The following is a 13,060-nucleotide window of genomic DNA, read 5'->3' as shown; positions in this document are numbered from 1 at the left end:
CATTTTTAAAATGAAGACAAACTCTGCACTGGGCTAATCTAGTTTGGCATAATAAAATTAAATACATAAATCTTGTTTCTATTTTAAATCACATTCTACAGTACTATTCTTTTCTTAAACTTTTCCCCTGAGGAGTTTTCAAAATTGTATGCAAATTCTGACATTACACGGCAAACCAAAAACCTGCTAGCTTTTTATAAGCAGGGCTTATTGTGTAAACTTTATGCTTATATTTGCAGAAACATGCCACATTTTGTTTTAAATTATGAATTAACACTGAAAGCATAACTTGTAAGACTACTCATGGCCAATAACATACTTAATATACTAAAATTTTACAATCTTTTATTTATTATATAAATGGTAAACAATAAGAGGAATGGAATTTCTGAAGCTAAATGGTTTACCCTGAATCACAACACCACTAATATACTATTTCAAATTACCAGTTTCTTTCATTCTTTATCCATATATCAGTATATGCAGAACTTCATGGTCTCTTTTCTATTTTAAAGCAGAAATTTTCCATATTGCTAAATAACTCAGCGAATTATAATTTTAGAGACTATATAATAGTCCATCTAGTTGGTAATCATTTATTTGCCATTTATTTCATTTTAGAATAGTGTAAATAATGCTGCAAAACACATCTTCAATGTATCCATGTAACATTTTCTTCTTCTAAAAGTTATCTCTTTGTACAGACTCTTAACTACGGAGAACAAACTGATGGTTACCAGAAGAGGTGGGTGGGGGAATGGGTGAAAATAGATAATGGGGATTAAGGAGTGCACTTGTTATGAGCAGATGTTGTATGGAAGTGTTGAATCACTATACTCTACACCTGAAACTAATATTACACTGTATGTTAACTAAATGGAATTTAAGTAAAAACTTTAACAAATAATCTTTTTGTACAAAGAACAGATAGGTAGTTGGCAGAGGTAGGGGTGTGTGTGTGGGGGGGGCGGGCAATATGGGTGAAGGAAGTCAAAAGACACAAACTTACCGTTATAAAATAAGTCCTGAGGATGTAATATACAGCATAGTGACCATAGTTAATAATACTGTATTGTACATTTGAAACTTGCTGAAAGAGTAAATTTTAAAAGTTCTCATCATAGGAAAAAAATGTGTAACTATGTATGCTGATGGATGTTAACTAGACTTTTTATGAAAATCATTTCACAATATATACATATTCCAAATCATTAAGTTGTACACCTATAACTAACATAATATGTCAATTATATCTCAATTTAAAAATTTTCTTTTTCTTTCTTTTTTTTTCTTTTTACTGGCTGCCTTGGAGTTTTTTTTCCACTTGGTGCAAGGTACACAGTTACAAGGTATCAGGAAAGTTTGTGGCTTGGATAATAAAAGAGTGGGGTTCTATCAACTTCCTTTTTGGTGTTTTGCTATATTGATATAAAAGAGCGCAACTGCTTCTGCTTGCTGCAACCTACCTATTCTAAAGGGAGGGGAGGGGTGGGGTCTGATGAGCCTAGTGCCTTTTGAAGCCTGGTGTTGGCCACTCAGGATTGGAGCCCAGTGTTGGTTTTGCCAGGCTGGCCACCAGGCTGCTTCCTCATGGCTTCCAGAGCTAAATCACAGGTGATTGTCCTGCTGGAGGCCTGGGAAGACTCCAAGGATTCTGGGGACTCCAACACTGTAGCCATGAACAAGAGAGTAGACTTGTGGGAAAAGAAGCTTGCCTACCAGTGACCGGGTTGGCCTTGGGGAGACCTGCGTGGTGAGGAATGCCTTCCACAGGATAGTCTGCACTTCTGCTGGAGCTGTTACTGGAAGCGGAACCCAGGTGGTGCCAGTAATAGTCATGGGTGGCCATGAGCAAGAGCCACTGGAGGGGTTGGCTGCCATGCTGTCGCTTGTGGGCTGGTGGAAACCTTGGTGGCGACCCCTTCCATGCCCTGGCATGGGATCACAGGTGGCGGGGATGGGGACACTAGGCCACAAAGCCCATTTGCAGAGGAGACCACCGAAGGCCACTCCACAACCCAAACACACATGGGGTGCACATGCGCAGTTGCATCCGCTTGTATCGGGGCGCCGTGCTACTAAAAACTTAACCTCCATGAGAAACTTCCTTTTTTTTTTTTTTTTAAAGATTTTATTTATTTGACAGAGAGAGACACAGCGAGAGAGGGAACACAAGCAGGGGGATTGGGAGAGGGAGATGCAGACTCCCCACCGAGCAGGGAGTCTGATGCGGGACTCGATCCCAGGACCCCAGGATCACGACCTGAGCCGAAGGAAGACGCTTAACAACTGAGCCACCCAGGTGCCCTGAGAAATTTCTACCATTGGTATTACTATCACAAAGGATTATTCTGGACACTTTTACATATTTTAATTTTTTATATGAAAAAACTTCAAAACAAAACTAGGTGAATCATATATGAATTAGCATGTACCCATCACCCAACTTTAATGATGATCCATTTATGGCCAATCTTAATCTACTTCCTCACCTGCTCAGCCCTACCCGCCAGGATAGCAAATCCCAGATAGCTGAGTTTCATATGCTCTTTAAAAAATAACTAAAATACTATTATCATATTAAAAATATGACTAATTTCTGCAGCGCCTGGCTGGCTTTGTCAGTGGAGTATGCAACTCTTGATCTCAGGGTTGTGAGTTCCAGCCCCACCTTCAGTGTAGAGATTACTTAAAAATAAAAATATATATATATTTTAAGATCTATTTCTTTATTTTAGTGGGGAGGGGGCACAGGGAGAGAGAGACCCAAGCATACGCCACACTTAGCACTGGGGCTCCATCTCATGACCTTGAGATCAGACCTGAGCCAAAACCAAGGGTCCAACACAACCAACTACTCCATCCAGGTGCCCCAAAATCTTACAAAAATATATGAGTAATTTCTAATAGTATCAAGTATAACATAAGAGGCCAAATTTTCCTGATTACCTCAAATATGTACACACATTTTTACAATTCATTTCTTTTAACTGGAATCCGTATAACATCCACATGCTGCAACTGGATGCTATGTATCAAGTTTCTTTTAATCTAAGTTTTTCTTCTCTCCCCCTCCATTTTTCTTGAATTTATTTATTGAAGATATTATATGATTTGTCCTACAGAGTTTCCCACAATCTGGATTTTGCAGATTGCATCCTTAGGATGTTACTTAAAATGCTTCTGTATCCTCTGGATTTCCTGAAAATTGGTAGTTAGATCTGGAGCCTTGACCAGATTGAAGATAGGGGGGTTTTTTTGTTTGCTTATTTGGCAAGAATACTTCCTAAGTGATGTTGTAAACTTCCATCAGGAGGCGCATAAAGTCTGTTGGTCTCTTTTGATGACACAATGATTACTACTATTCTTTCTTCGGAAATAGAATATTACCATTTTGCAATTCCTATCATTCCATTTTCACATATTAGCTGGAATACTTTTATAAAAAGAAACTTGTACGAAAATAATTGGTTACCCTAAGGTGCCGGTTCGTATGGAAAAGGCAGGATGAATATGCTTTCCATTTATCTGCCAATTCTTGAAATAAGTTGGTTCCCTAACAGCCTCTAAATGTGACCAATGAGAGTTTTACTATCATTTATGTGTTCATGGAAATCAGAATATTTGATGTGTTTTTTAATCCATCGCAGCTATTATTCTTACTAATGATCAAATTCTTCCATCTTTGACCAACGGGAACCTCTTTGAGTTGGCTTCTGAGTACTTTTTATACAATTTAGTAACCCTGGGTAGTCTGTTTTCTGGTATGATAGGCTGTTCCAGGCTATTTTATATATTTCCTTCCTAGATCTGGAATTAGCCATTTCTCTAAGGAATCCTGGGATTCTTTTAGTGGGGAGTGATACTTAGAGATTCCCCTATTAATGAACATCTAGGATGTTCCTAGCCTTTGCTATTATACATTGTGAACAGTTTCAAACATTTTAATATACTGTCAAATTATTTTATATAAGGGCTATGAAAATTTACACTACAGCTATCAATTATTAAGTGAAAAACTTTACCATTAATTTCAGATATCAACAAAAGTAAATTCTTGCTTGCAAAAGAGTTGCATATGGTATTGCTTTATATGCATTCCCCAATTATTAGGGGGACTGGATTGTATAAGAGCACCAGAATCCACCAGGCTGAGTTCATTGCTTCTCTCTGTGCTCCCTGAGCATCTCATGTACGTCTTGGACCACCACTTTGGTATGTTCAGAATGTTCATGAGGGTACTATATCTAGAATGACATCCTCTACAAAACAGACATTGCAAATTTCTATTTATTATAACAATTCTCTTACAGATGGAAGTAAAGTATCTTGAAGCAGGAATGTCTATTGCTAATCGCTAATTTGCACAAGAGTAGTGTATGGGCTAGTATGTTCCTACACACCTGGTCTATAATACTTAACTCACAGGGGTTCACTTAATCCTAGTTAATCTCAGCAACCTAAGTGCTGACAGAGCACTCTGCACAAAGAAGGTACACTAAATGCTTAATGAATATTTCAAGAGGTAAATGAGTGTGTAAATAAACTGAGAACTTTACATTCATTTCCAAATGAAGAACTTTGTTCATATACTATTCTCATTAATTTCAGTCATTTCTCAGACACTTTTTCTAGATTCTACACTTTTTTTTAACTTGTCCTTTCTATCCATTTCAAGTCTTACTCTTTCATCATCCCTAACCCTGTCTCTTTGATCTTCCACTCCTGCACACTTCGCACTCCATCATCACCACTTTTTCCTTCACATCTACAATCTTTTCTTTTTGACTCATGTTAATTGAATGAATAGTTTCCAGAATGTATTTACAGATAAAAAAGTAATTTTTTAAAAAAGAGTTATTTATTTATTATTTGAGAGAGAAAAGGCGAGAGACCAAGAGCTCACGCAGAGTGGGGAGGGGCAGAAGAAGAGAGAGAATCTCAAGCAGACTCTCCCTGAGGGCGCTGGGCCTGACTGGGGGGGGGGGGTGCTCAATCTCATGACCCTGAGATTGTGACTTGAGCCAAAATCAAGAGTTGGACACTTAACCAACTGAGCCACCCAGGCACCCCAAGAAAATAATTTTTAAAAATGATCTTTCCTTAATGCTTCTTGAAAGTATTAAGTACTTGGTTATATATGTTTCTCAAAAAAATACTTAAAGGAAAATGTTTTAGGTGTTATATTTTTAATTTAAGAGAAGAACGTTTCTACCTCTGACATAAATTTGTGACTACAATTCATTCTGATTTATATGCAATGGCAAAAAGCCCTGAAATGAGTCATAAAACATTATATGTATGTGTTTATGCTTTATTTGTTTATATTCTGTTTTTCTCCATTTCAATTAAAAGCTGTAAAGGTAGGGACCACTTGTATGTTGTTTGGTAGTATGTCCCTAGCACCTAGAAAAATGCCTGGCATATAGTAAGTGCTATTAAGTTTTTATTCATGACAAGAACTATATTAAATACTTTATATTGATTATGTCATCTAATTTTATATGCAAAAATTCAATCAGGCAGATATTGTTCTCACTTTACAAAAGAATAAGGATCATAGGATTAAATAATCCAGGGCCACAACAGTTGGTACAAAAATGGCAAAACCAGGCCTACCAGAGTATAAGCCTCTGAATTTAACCACCATGTACCCTTCTTCTTCTCCCTTACTCTGTCCTGTGAAGTTGGAGAAGGCTCTCTGAGCCTTAGTTCTTCCATGTGTAAAATGGGCATAAAAATGTCTTCCCAATCTACCTCACAGTGTTATCGTAAGGCTCAGAAAACAACAAATGTGAGAGCACTTTTCAAATAATATCATGTTAAAACATAAATTAAAATATTAGTAGAATAAGAATGACTATTCAGGGGAGAAGTTACACACTAAAGAGTTCTTGTTCACTAAGACATAAAAACAAGCTATCTCCAAGTTCCTAAGTATTCTATTATTTATATTATTCAAATGTAGTTTCATATTTCCACTTCAAACAAGGAGAAAGCAGCTATATTCCTTCAGTTAATTCTTGTCTTCTCTTCCAACAAGAAGTCAGTTTACTAACTGAAGATTTCAACCCACTAATCAAACCACAAACTCTATATATCACTATATGGCCATGAATAATGGGTTTTATGATATGTAAACACCCTTTTAATTATTTTTCATATTATGAAAGCAGTAAGAAGATAGGTAGGAGGCCAAACGTAGTAGCTCAAATTAAAAAATAATAAAATGAAATGAAAGTTACCAGTTCAAATTGCTGAATGTCCAAGAATTTTTGTTTTGTAAGTTAATATATTCAATGTCATTGAATAAGAATTGTAAGATTCCAATAAATCTCTAGCCCTCATCTTCTAAATCTGTAGCATAAGAGAGCAATCTGGCTATGACATCTATTATTCTACTGGTCAGGTGGGTATTCTCCTCTTTATTCACCACTCCCTGTTCACTGCCCCCTACATACCCCCTACCAAAAAACTTTTTAAAGATATAAGTAGGGGGGGTGCCTGGGTGGCTCAGTCATTAAGCGTCTGCCTTCGGCTCAGGTCATGGTCCCAGGTCCTGGGATCAAGCCCCGCATCGGGCTCCCTGCTCGGCAGGAAGCCCGCTTCTCCCTCTCCCACTCCCCCTGCTTGTGTTCCCTCTCTCACTGTGTCTCTGTCAAATAAATAAAATCTTTAAAAAAAAATAAAGACATAAGTAGGTTTATGCCTTAATGGAAAATCTTTTACTTTTCACTTTTTATCATTATCATTGGTCTACAATGAAACAAGTAAGTCATTTGTGGGCTGCAGAAAGTTTTATCTTGTCTTAAATATATATATATTTCAAAGTATTCTTTAACATCTAGAAAATATAAAATGAATTAAATGTGTGAAATTCCAATTTGTACATATATGAGGATTTTACCTCATACACTGTTGATTTAAAATGAAAGTACTGGGCGCCTGGGTGGCTCAATCGTTGGGTGTCTGCCTTCGGCTCAGGTCACGATCCCAGGGTCCTGGGATCGGGTCCCACATCGGGCTCCCTGCTCGGTGGGGAGCCTGCTTCTCCCTCTCCCACTCCCCCTGCTTGTGTTCCGTCTCTCGCTGTCTCTCTCCCTCTGTTGAAAAATAAATAAAATCTTTAAAAAAAAATAAAATAAAATAAAATGAAAGTACTGCAAGTATTAAAAGAGCTGAAGAATGTATGTGAATTTCATAAGCATCATAACTGTAGAGTCCTGTTCTAGAGTTCTCAGGAAATTTATTATCTAAGAAGGGACAAGATGCAGGGTATGCTGTAGTACACCTGAAAAGTACTGTCTTCAAGTTTCCTCTCTATTCCTGTCTCTGGGATGCTTTTTAAAAAGTTGGAAAATAAGTGATATACAACTAATACTGCTTACAAAATCTAGTAAACACCATATGTAAATAACTCTAAACAGAATGCTCTTTTAAGACTAAGGTGACGAATCTTAATTTTAATCTCTGTGCATTTAGCATTATGTCCTTCAAGTACACAGAAAGTTTAAGGAGAAAATTTCAACTCAAGCTATAAAACTTGTTTTATTACATATAAATTTCACTAAGTAGGTCAAGAAAACAAGCTAAGACAATCAGCTGTGATATTTCAGATGCAGAATCTTCATATAAATTAGTGGATCACAGTTGTTATTTACTCCATAAAAAGGAAAATGCAGAAGTCAACTGAAGACATCATGCTCAGTTAAGCTGGTGTAGAATATGTAATATTAAGGAGTATATGATATCTAAAAGTGGTTTTTTGAGAGTTATAATTCAATCACAAATGGCTATGTTGAGGGTATGAACAAATCACAAAACCAGGAATATTTTAGTTCCTTATTCCTTTCACTAATAGCTGAAGGTCTATCTATGAACTATTATCAAATGCTGAATTCCCATTTGCTTTTTTTTTTCAGTTTGTAACTTACTTTTTCCCATATACTTTTTAAAAAAGTTTTTATTTAAATTCCACTTAGTTAACATACAGTGTAGTATTAGTTTCAGGTGTACAATTTAGTGATTCAACTCTTCCATACAACACCTGGTGCTCATCACAACACCTGCACTCCTCAATTCCCATCACCTATTTTCACACCCCCACCCCCCTTCCCTCTGGTAACCACCAATTTGTTCTCTACAGTTAAAGACTAAAGTGAACACTACATCAAAAACTAATGATGTAATGTATGCTGATTAACATAACATAATAAAATAAAATAAAAAATTTTTAAAAAAGTCTAAAGTGAAATAACAACTCTTAAAAAAAACAAGTACTGGGGTGCCTGGGTGGCTCAGTTGATTATGCATCTGCCTTCAGCTCAGGTCATGATCCCAGAGTCCTGGGATCGAGCCCCACATTGGGCTCCCTGCTCAGCAGGAAGCCTGCTTCTTCCTCTCCCACTCCCTCTGCTTGTGTTCCCTCTCACTGTGTGTCTCTCTCTCTGTCAAAATAAATAAATAAAATCTTAAAAAAAAACAAGAAACAAAAAAACAAGTACTATGTCAATTGCCTCTTTACCTTCATGACATCTCTATATGACTGGATGGCTGAGACTTTTCTCTTTTCATCTTCTTCATCTTCCAGGCCTTCATCTGCAGCCTCATAGCCTTCATCGTTGCTGCCATCAGCTTCCACCGTATTGGCCATGTGATCAATGAGCTGCTCCAAGGGGGGGGCTTAACTCCCTTTCTTCATTCTCCTTCAGACCATAGTCCAGTGCTTTATAAATAACAATTCCCAGAGATTCAATAACCTAGGGACATTAAAGAAAGTGATAATGGAGATGACTAAACAGCTTTACAGAACTAAATGTAAGGCATAAAATATTTAGTATGACACTTAAGCTAGGTTTAATCTATTCCATTTCAGAAACAGGTGACAAATTAGATTTGAGGAGATATTTAAAAGTCTCACCTATGCATTAAAAAAAAAAAAATCCCAGGTGGAAATTTTTGTGTGATTTCTTCAATCCAGTATATAACAATACATGAACTCTTTTTGTTTTCTTAGATTTATACTATATACTAAAATCTATATTATCCATTCATATAAAATACTAACCAGGTTAATTTTCCAAATTTCCAAAAGATATTTCTGAGATCAGATAGAGCTATCAAAGAACTCTTACACCGGTGTTTATCAAAGTCAATTTCAAAGAAATACCAGGGATCTGAGAGACTGAAAACTCAGTTACTAGTAGCAGCTAACTTAAGCTTAAGCAACAACAACAACAAAATCTACTTATATATAGATACACAATGCTCACTGAGTTCCATTTAATTATTGGAAACATCTCTCATGTGATGCAAACAAATGAAAGACTCTTTCAAACTCTGAATTCAATGTGGTGCACAGATAATCCTCCCTACCCCCACAACTCCACCAATAGTACCTTGTGAAATATGAACCTGATTTAGGAACACCAGGTATATATCACTGTCTAATATCACCCTCACAAATGCTCCAGACTTTTGCCAATATAGGGAATTCTACTTTATTCCTCAACATAGCCTTTCTTTTCTGCTCAGAAAAATCACATATAAACAGCCCTTCTGTTTTATTTTGCAATGTTAATGGCTCATTTCACCTTAGCTATTTTGTGGGGAAGAACACAGGCAACAAAGCCAAAGATTTAGGATTAAATGCTGACTTTTGGGGTGCCTGCGTGGCTCAGTCAGTTAAGTGTCTGCCTTCAGCTCAGGTCGGGATCCCCGGGAGCCTGCTCCCTCTTCCTTTGCCCCTCCCTGCCCCCCAGCTTTTGCTCTCTTGCCACCCCCCTGGCTATCTCTCTCTCTCTAATAAATAAATAAATAAAATCTTTTAAAAAAATAATAAATGCTGACTTTACCATTAATCATTTAGGATTAAATCCTGACTTTTACCACTAACCATTTGACTCAGGGCAAATTATTTATTTTAGTCATGATTTTTCTTATCTGTAAAATGAGTATCAATGATTATCTACACCTCATGAGATTTTAAGACGAAATGGCATTCACATGAATGGAAGTACCTAGTATGTATCTGACTTACAATAGGTAGAGAGGAAATGTTCTCTCCCTCTCTTTCCTGCCCCTAGGTCTCTTTTTTCCAATGCTTATTCAGCTACCCCCCCCCAAACAAACAAACAGATCTATCCTTTTCTTTATTCCACTTGTAGCCATTATCAGTGCTGTCTTTTTTAAAAAGTTGTCTAGGTGGTATCAAAGAAAAGGAAAAGTCAGAAGTTTTAAAGACAAGCTAAACACAATAGAGTTATTGTCATCACATATGCTACAGTCCTTAAAAGCATTCAGGGCGTTCACTCAAAAAATCTCCACAAAATCTGAAATCTACCATATCAAGTGAAATAATATTTTCTCAACACGAGTTTCAAAACGAATATAAGACTTAAAAATTCAACTTCTGATTTTTAAACAGTACTGTTTTTTTACTATTTCTCACTGAAAATACAGAATATTTTCATTGATTTGTATAGTCTTACTTGGAACTCTAATCCCTATTTTCAAAGTTGAAAGGAAACAAAAGAAAAAATAATCAGGACCACATCAAAATAAAAAGCTTTTGCATTGTGAAGGAAATAATCAACAAAGCAAAAAGACAACCTACTTTAGATATTAGATATTTGCAAATGGGATATCGGTAAAGGGTTACTATCCAAAATATATAAAGAACTTTTACAACTCCACATCAAAAAACAGGCAGAGGACCTGAATAGACATTTTCCAAAGACATACAGATGGCCAACAGATACATGAAAAAAATGTTCAATATCACTAATCATCAGGGAAATGCAAATCAAACCCACAATGAGATATCACCTCACAACTGTCAGAATGTCTAAAATAAAAAAGACAAGAAATCAAAAATGTTGGCGAGGAGACAGAGAAAAAGGAGCCCTCATGCACTGTTCGTAGAATATAAATTGGTATACCCACTGTGGAAAAGTGTATGGAGTTTCATCAGAAAATTAAAAATAGAATTACCATACAATCCAGTTATTCCACTATTGCATACTGACCCAAAGAAAACAAAAACACTAATTCAAAAGGATATATGTACTCCTATGTTTATTGCAGTTATGTACAATAGCCAAGATGTGGAAGCAACATAAGTCCACTGATAGACAAATAGATAAGGAAGATATGACACACACACACACACACGAATATTACGCAGTCATAAAAAAGGATGAGATCTTGCCATTGCAACAACATGGATGGACCTAGAGGGTATTAAGCTAAGTGAAATAAATCAGACTGGGAAAGACAAATACTATATGAGTGCACATATATGTGCAATCTAAAAAACAAAACAAATAAATAAATACAGAGAACAAATTGGTGGTTGCCAGAGGAGAGGGGGGCTGGGGGATGGGTACAATGGGTGAAGGTGAATGGGAGATAAAGGTTTCCAGTTATAGAATGAATAAGTCACATAAAAGGGAGATAAAGGTTTCCAGTTATAGAATGAATAAGTCACATAAAAGGCACACCATAGGGGTGCCTAGATGGCTCAGCAGGTGAAGCATTTGCCTTCCACTCAGGTCATGATCCCAGGGTCCTGGGATCGAGCCCTGTGTCAGGCTCCCTGCTCAGTGGGGAGCCTGTTTCTCCCTCTCCCTCTGCCCTCCCAACTCACGCTCTCTCTGAAATAAATAAATAACATCTTTTTTAAAAAAGGCACACTATAAGGAATATAGTCAATGATATTGTAATAGTGTTGTGGTGAGCATAGCATAATGTATATACTTGTGGAATCACTATGCTGTACACCTGAAGCTAATGTAACATTGTGTGTCAACTACACTCAAAAAATTAACAAAAGATGACACATAAAATTAACCATCACAAGTTTACCCCTTGTGAATTCGGCACTCATACACATCTCCTTAGCCTCCTTAAAGTCCATTCTACTATCCTATCAGGTCTGCTACTTCAGGATAGCGGGAAACATAGTAAGACTAGTGAATTCCATGGGCACTGGCCCAGTGCTACACTTTATTTCCTATAGAGTTCCTTGATCAGAAGTAATGCTGTGTGGAATACCATGATGGTGAATAAGGCATTCTGTAAACCCATGGATGGTAGTTTTGGCAGAAGCACTACGTGAGGGGAAGGCAAATCCGTATCAAAAGTAACTCTTCCAGTAAGAACAAAGTGCTGCCCCTTCCATGATGGAAGCAGTGCAATGTAATCAACCTGCCACCAGGTAACTGGCTGATCAGCCAGGGAAACAGTGCCATATTGAGGACTTAGTGTTAGTCTCTGCTTGATGGCAGCTTAGGCCCTCAGCAGTGGCTAAAGCTAGGTCAACCTTGGTGAATGGAAATCTATGTTGATAAGCCCCTGCAAAATCTCCATCCCTGCCATTGTAGCCATGTTCACAAGCCCACTGTGTGATGACAGGGTAGCTGGGAAAGGAGGCTGACTGGTGTCCACAGAACCTGTCATCTCATCCACTTGAATATTAAAATCCTTCTCTACTGAGGTCACTCTTTGGTGAGCATTCACATGAGACACAAATATCTTCACTTTTTTTTTTTTTTTTTGCCCAGAGAAGTCTATCCACATCTCTTCCCCAGATTTCCTTGTCACCAATATGCCAATCATATTCCCTCCAAGCAAAGTGCGCAACCAGGTGTACTTTTCAAAGTTTTGCCCACTGGGAGGATTTCCCTTCAGCACTCTCCTTCAGGGACATCCCTGAAAGGGGCTCCACGTTGCAGCTCTCCACTTTCAGGTGACACCTGCATATTATGCAGAACCATCTGTAAACCAGGCCCAAGTCTTCTCTTCTTTTGTCAACTGATTGTAGAACTCCCCACAAGGAAAATAGGTATAGACTAGGAAAGAAAAGGGAGTATAGCAGAAGTGCAGTTCTTTCTGAGGGCAGTACTTTCAGGGCCTACTTGCACCCAATCTCATATATACCATTCCAAATGATGATGCAGTGCTCCTATACTCACCCAACTTCATGGCTTGAAGGGTCAGATAATACCCAGTTCATGAAGGGCAACTCAAGTCACATGGTAACTTGGTGGCCCATGGTTAA

The 13,060-nt window shown here is 37.5% G+C and overlaps 1 protein-coding gene across 1 annotated transcript in view; it reads right to left on the bottom strand.

The window, feature by feature from the left end:
* Window positions 1–13,060, bottom strand: part of SPIRE1 (spire type actin nucleation factor 1) — a 203,270-nt gene that overhangs the window by 108,118 nt on the left and 82,092 nt on the right. The window contains 2 exon segments of the mRNA XM_021683011.1: window positions 8,525–8,680; window positions 8,682–8,759. Of these exon segments, the coding sequence (XP_021538686.1) occupies window positions 8,525–8,680; window positions 8,682–8,759 (234 nt within the window).

Source organism: Neomonachus schauinslandi, chromosome 14 (assembly GCF_002201575.2).
Source record: "Neomonachus schauinslandi chromosome 14, ASM220157v2, whole genome shotgun sequence".
Lineage (NCBI taxonomy): Eukaryota > Metazoa > Chordata > Mammalia > Carnivora > Phocidae > Neomonachus > Neomonachus schauinslandi.
Note: the sequence above shows the minus strand (reverse complement) of the source record. Positions and strands in the feature narration are given on the sequence as shown.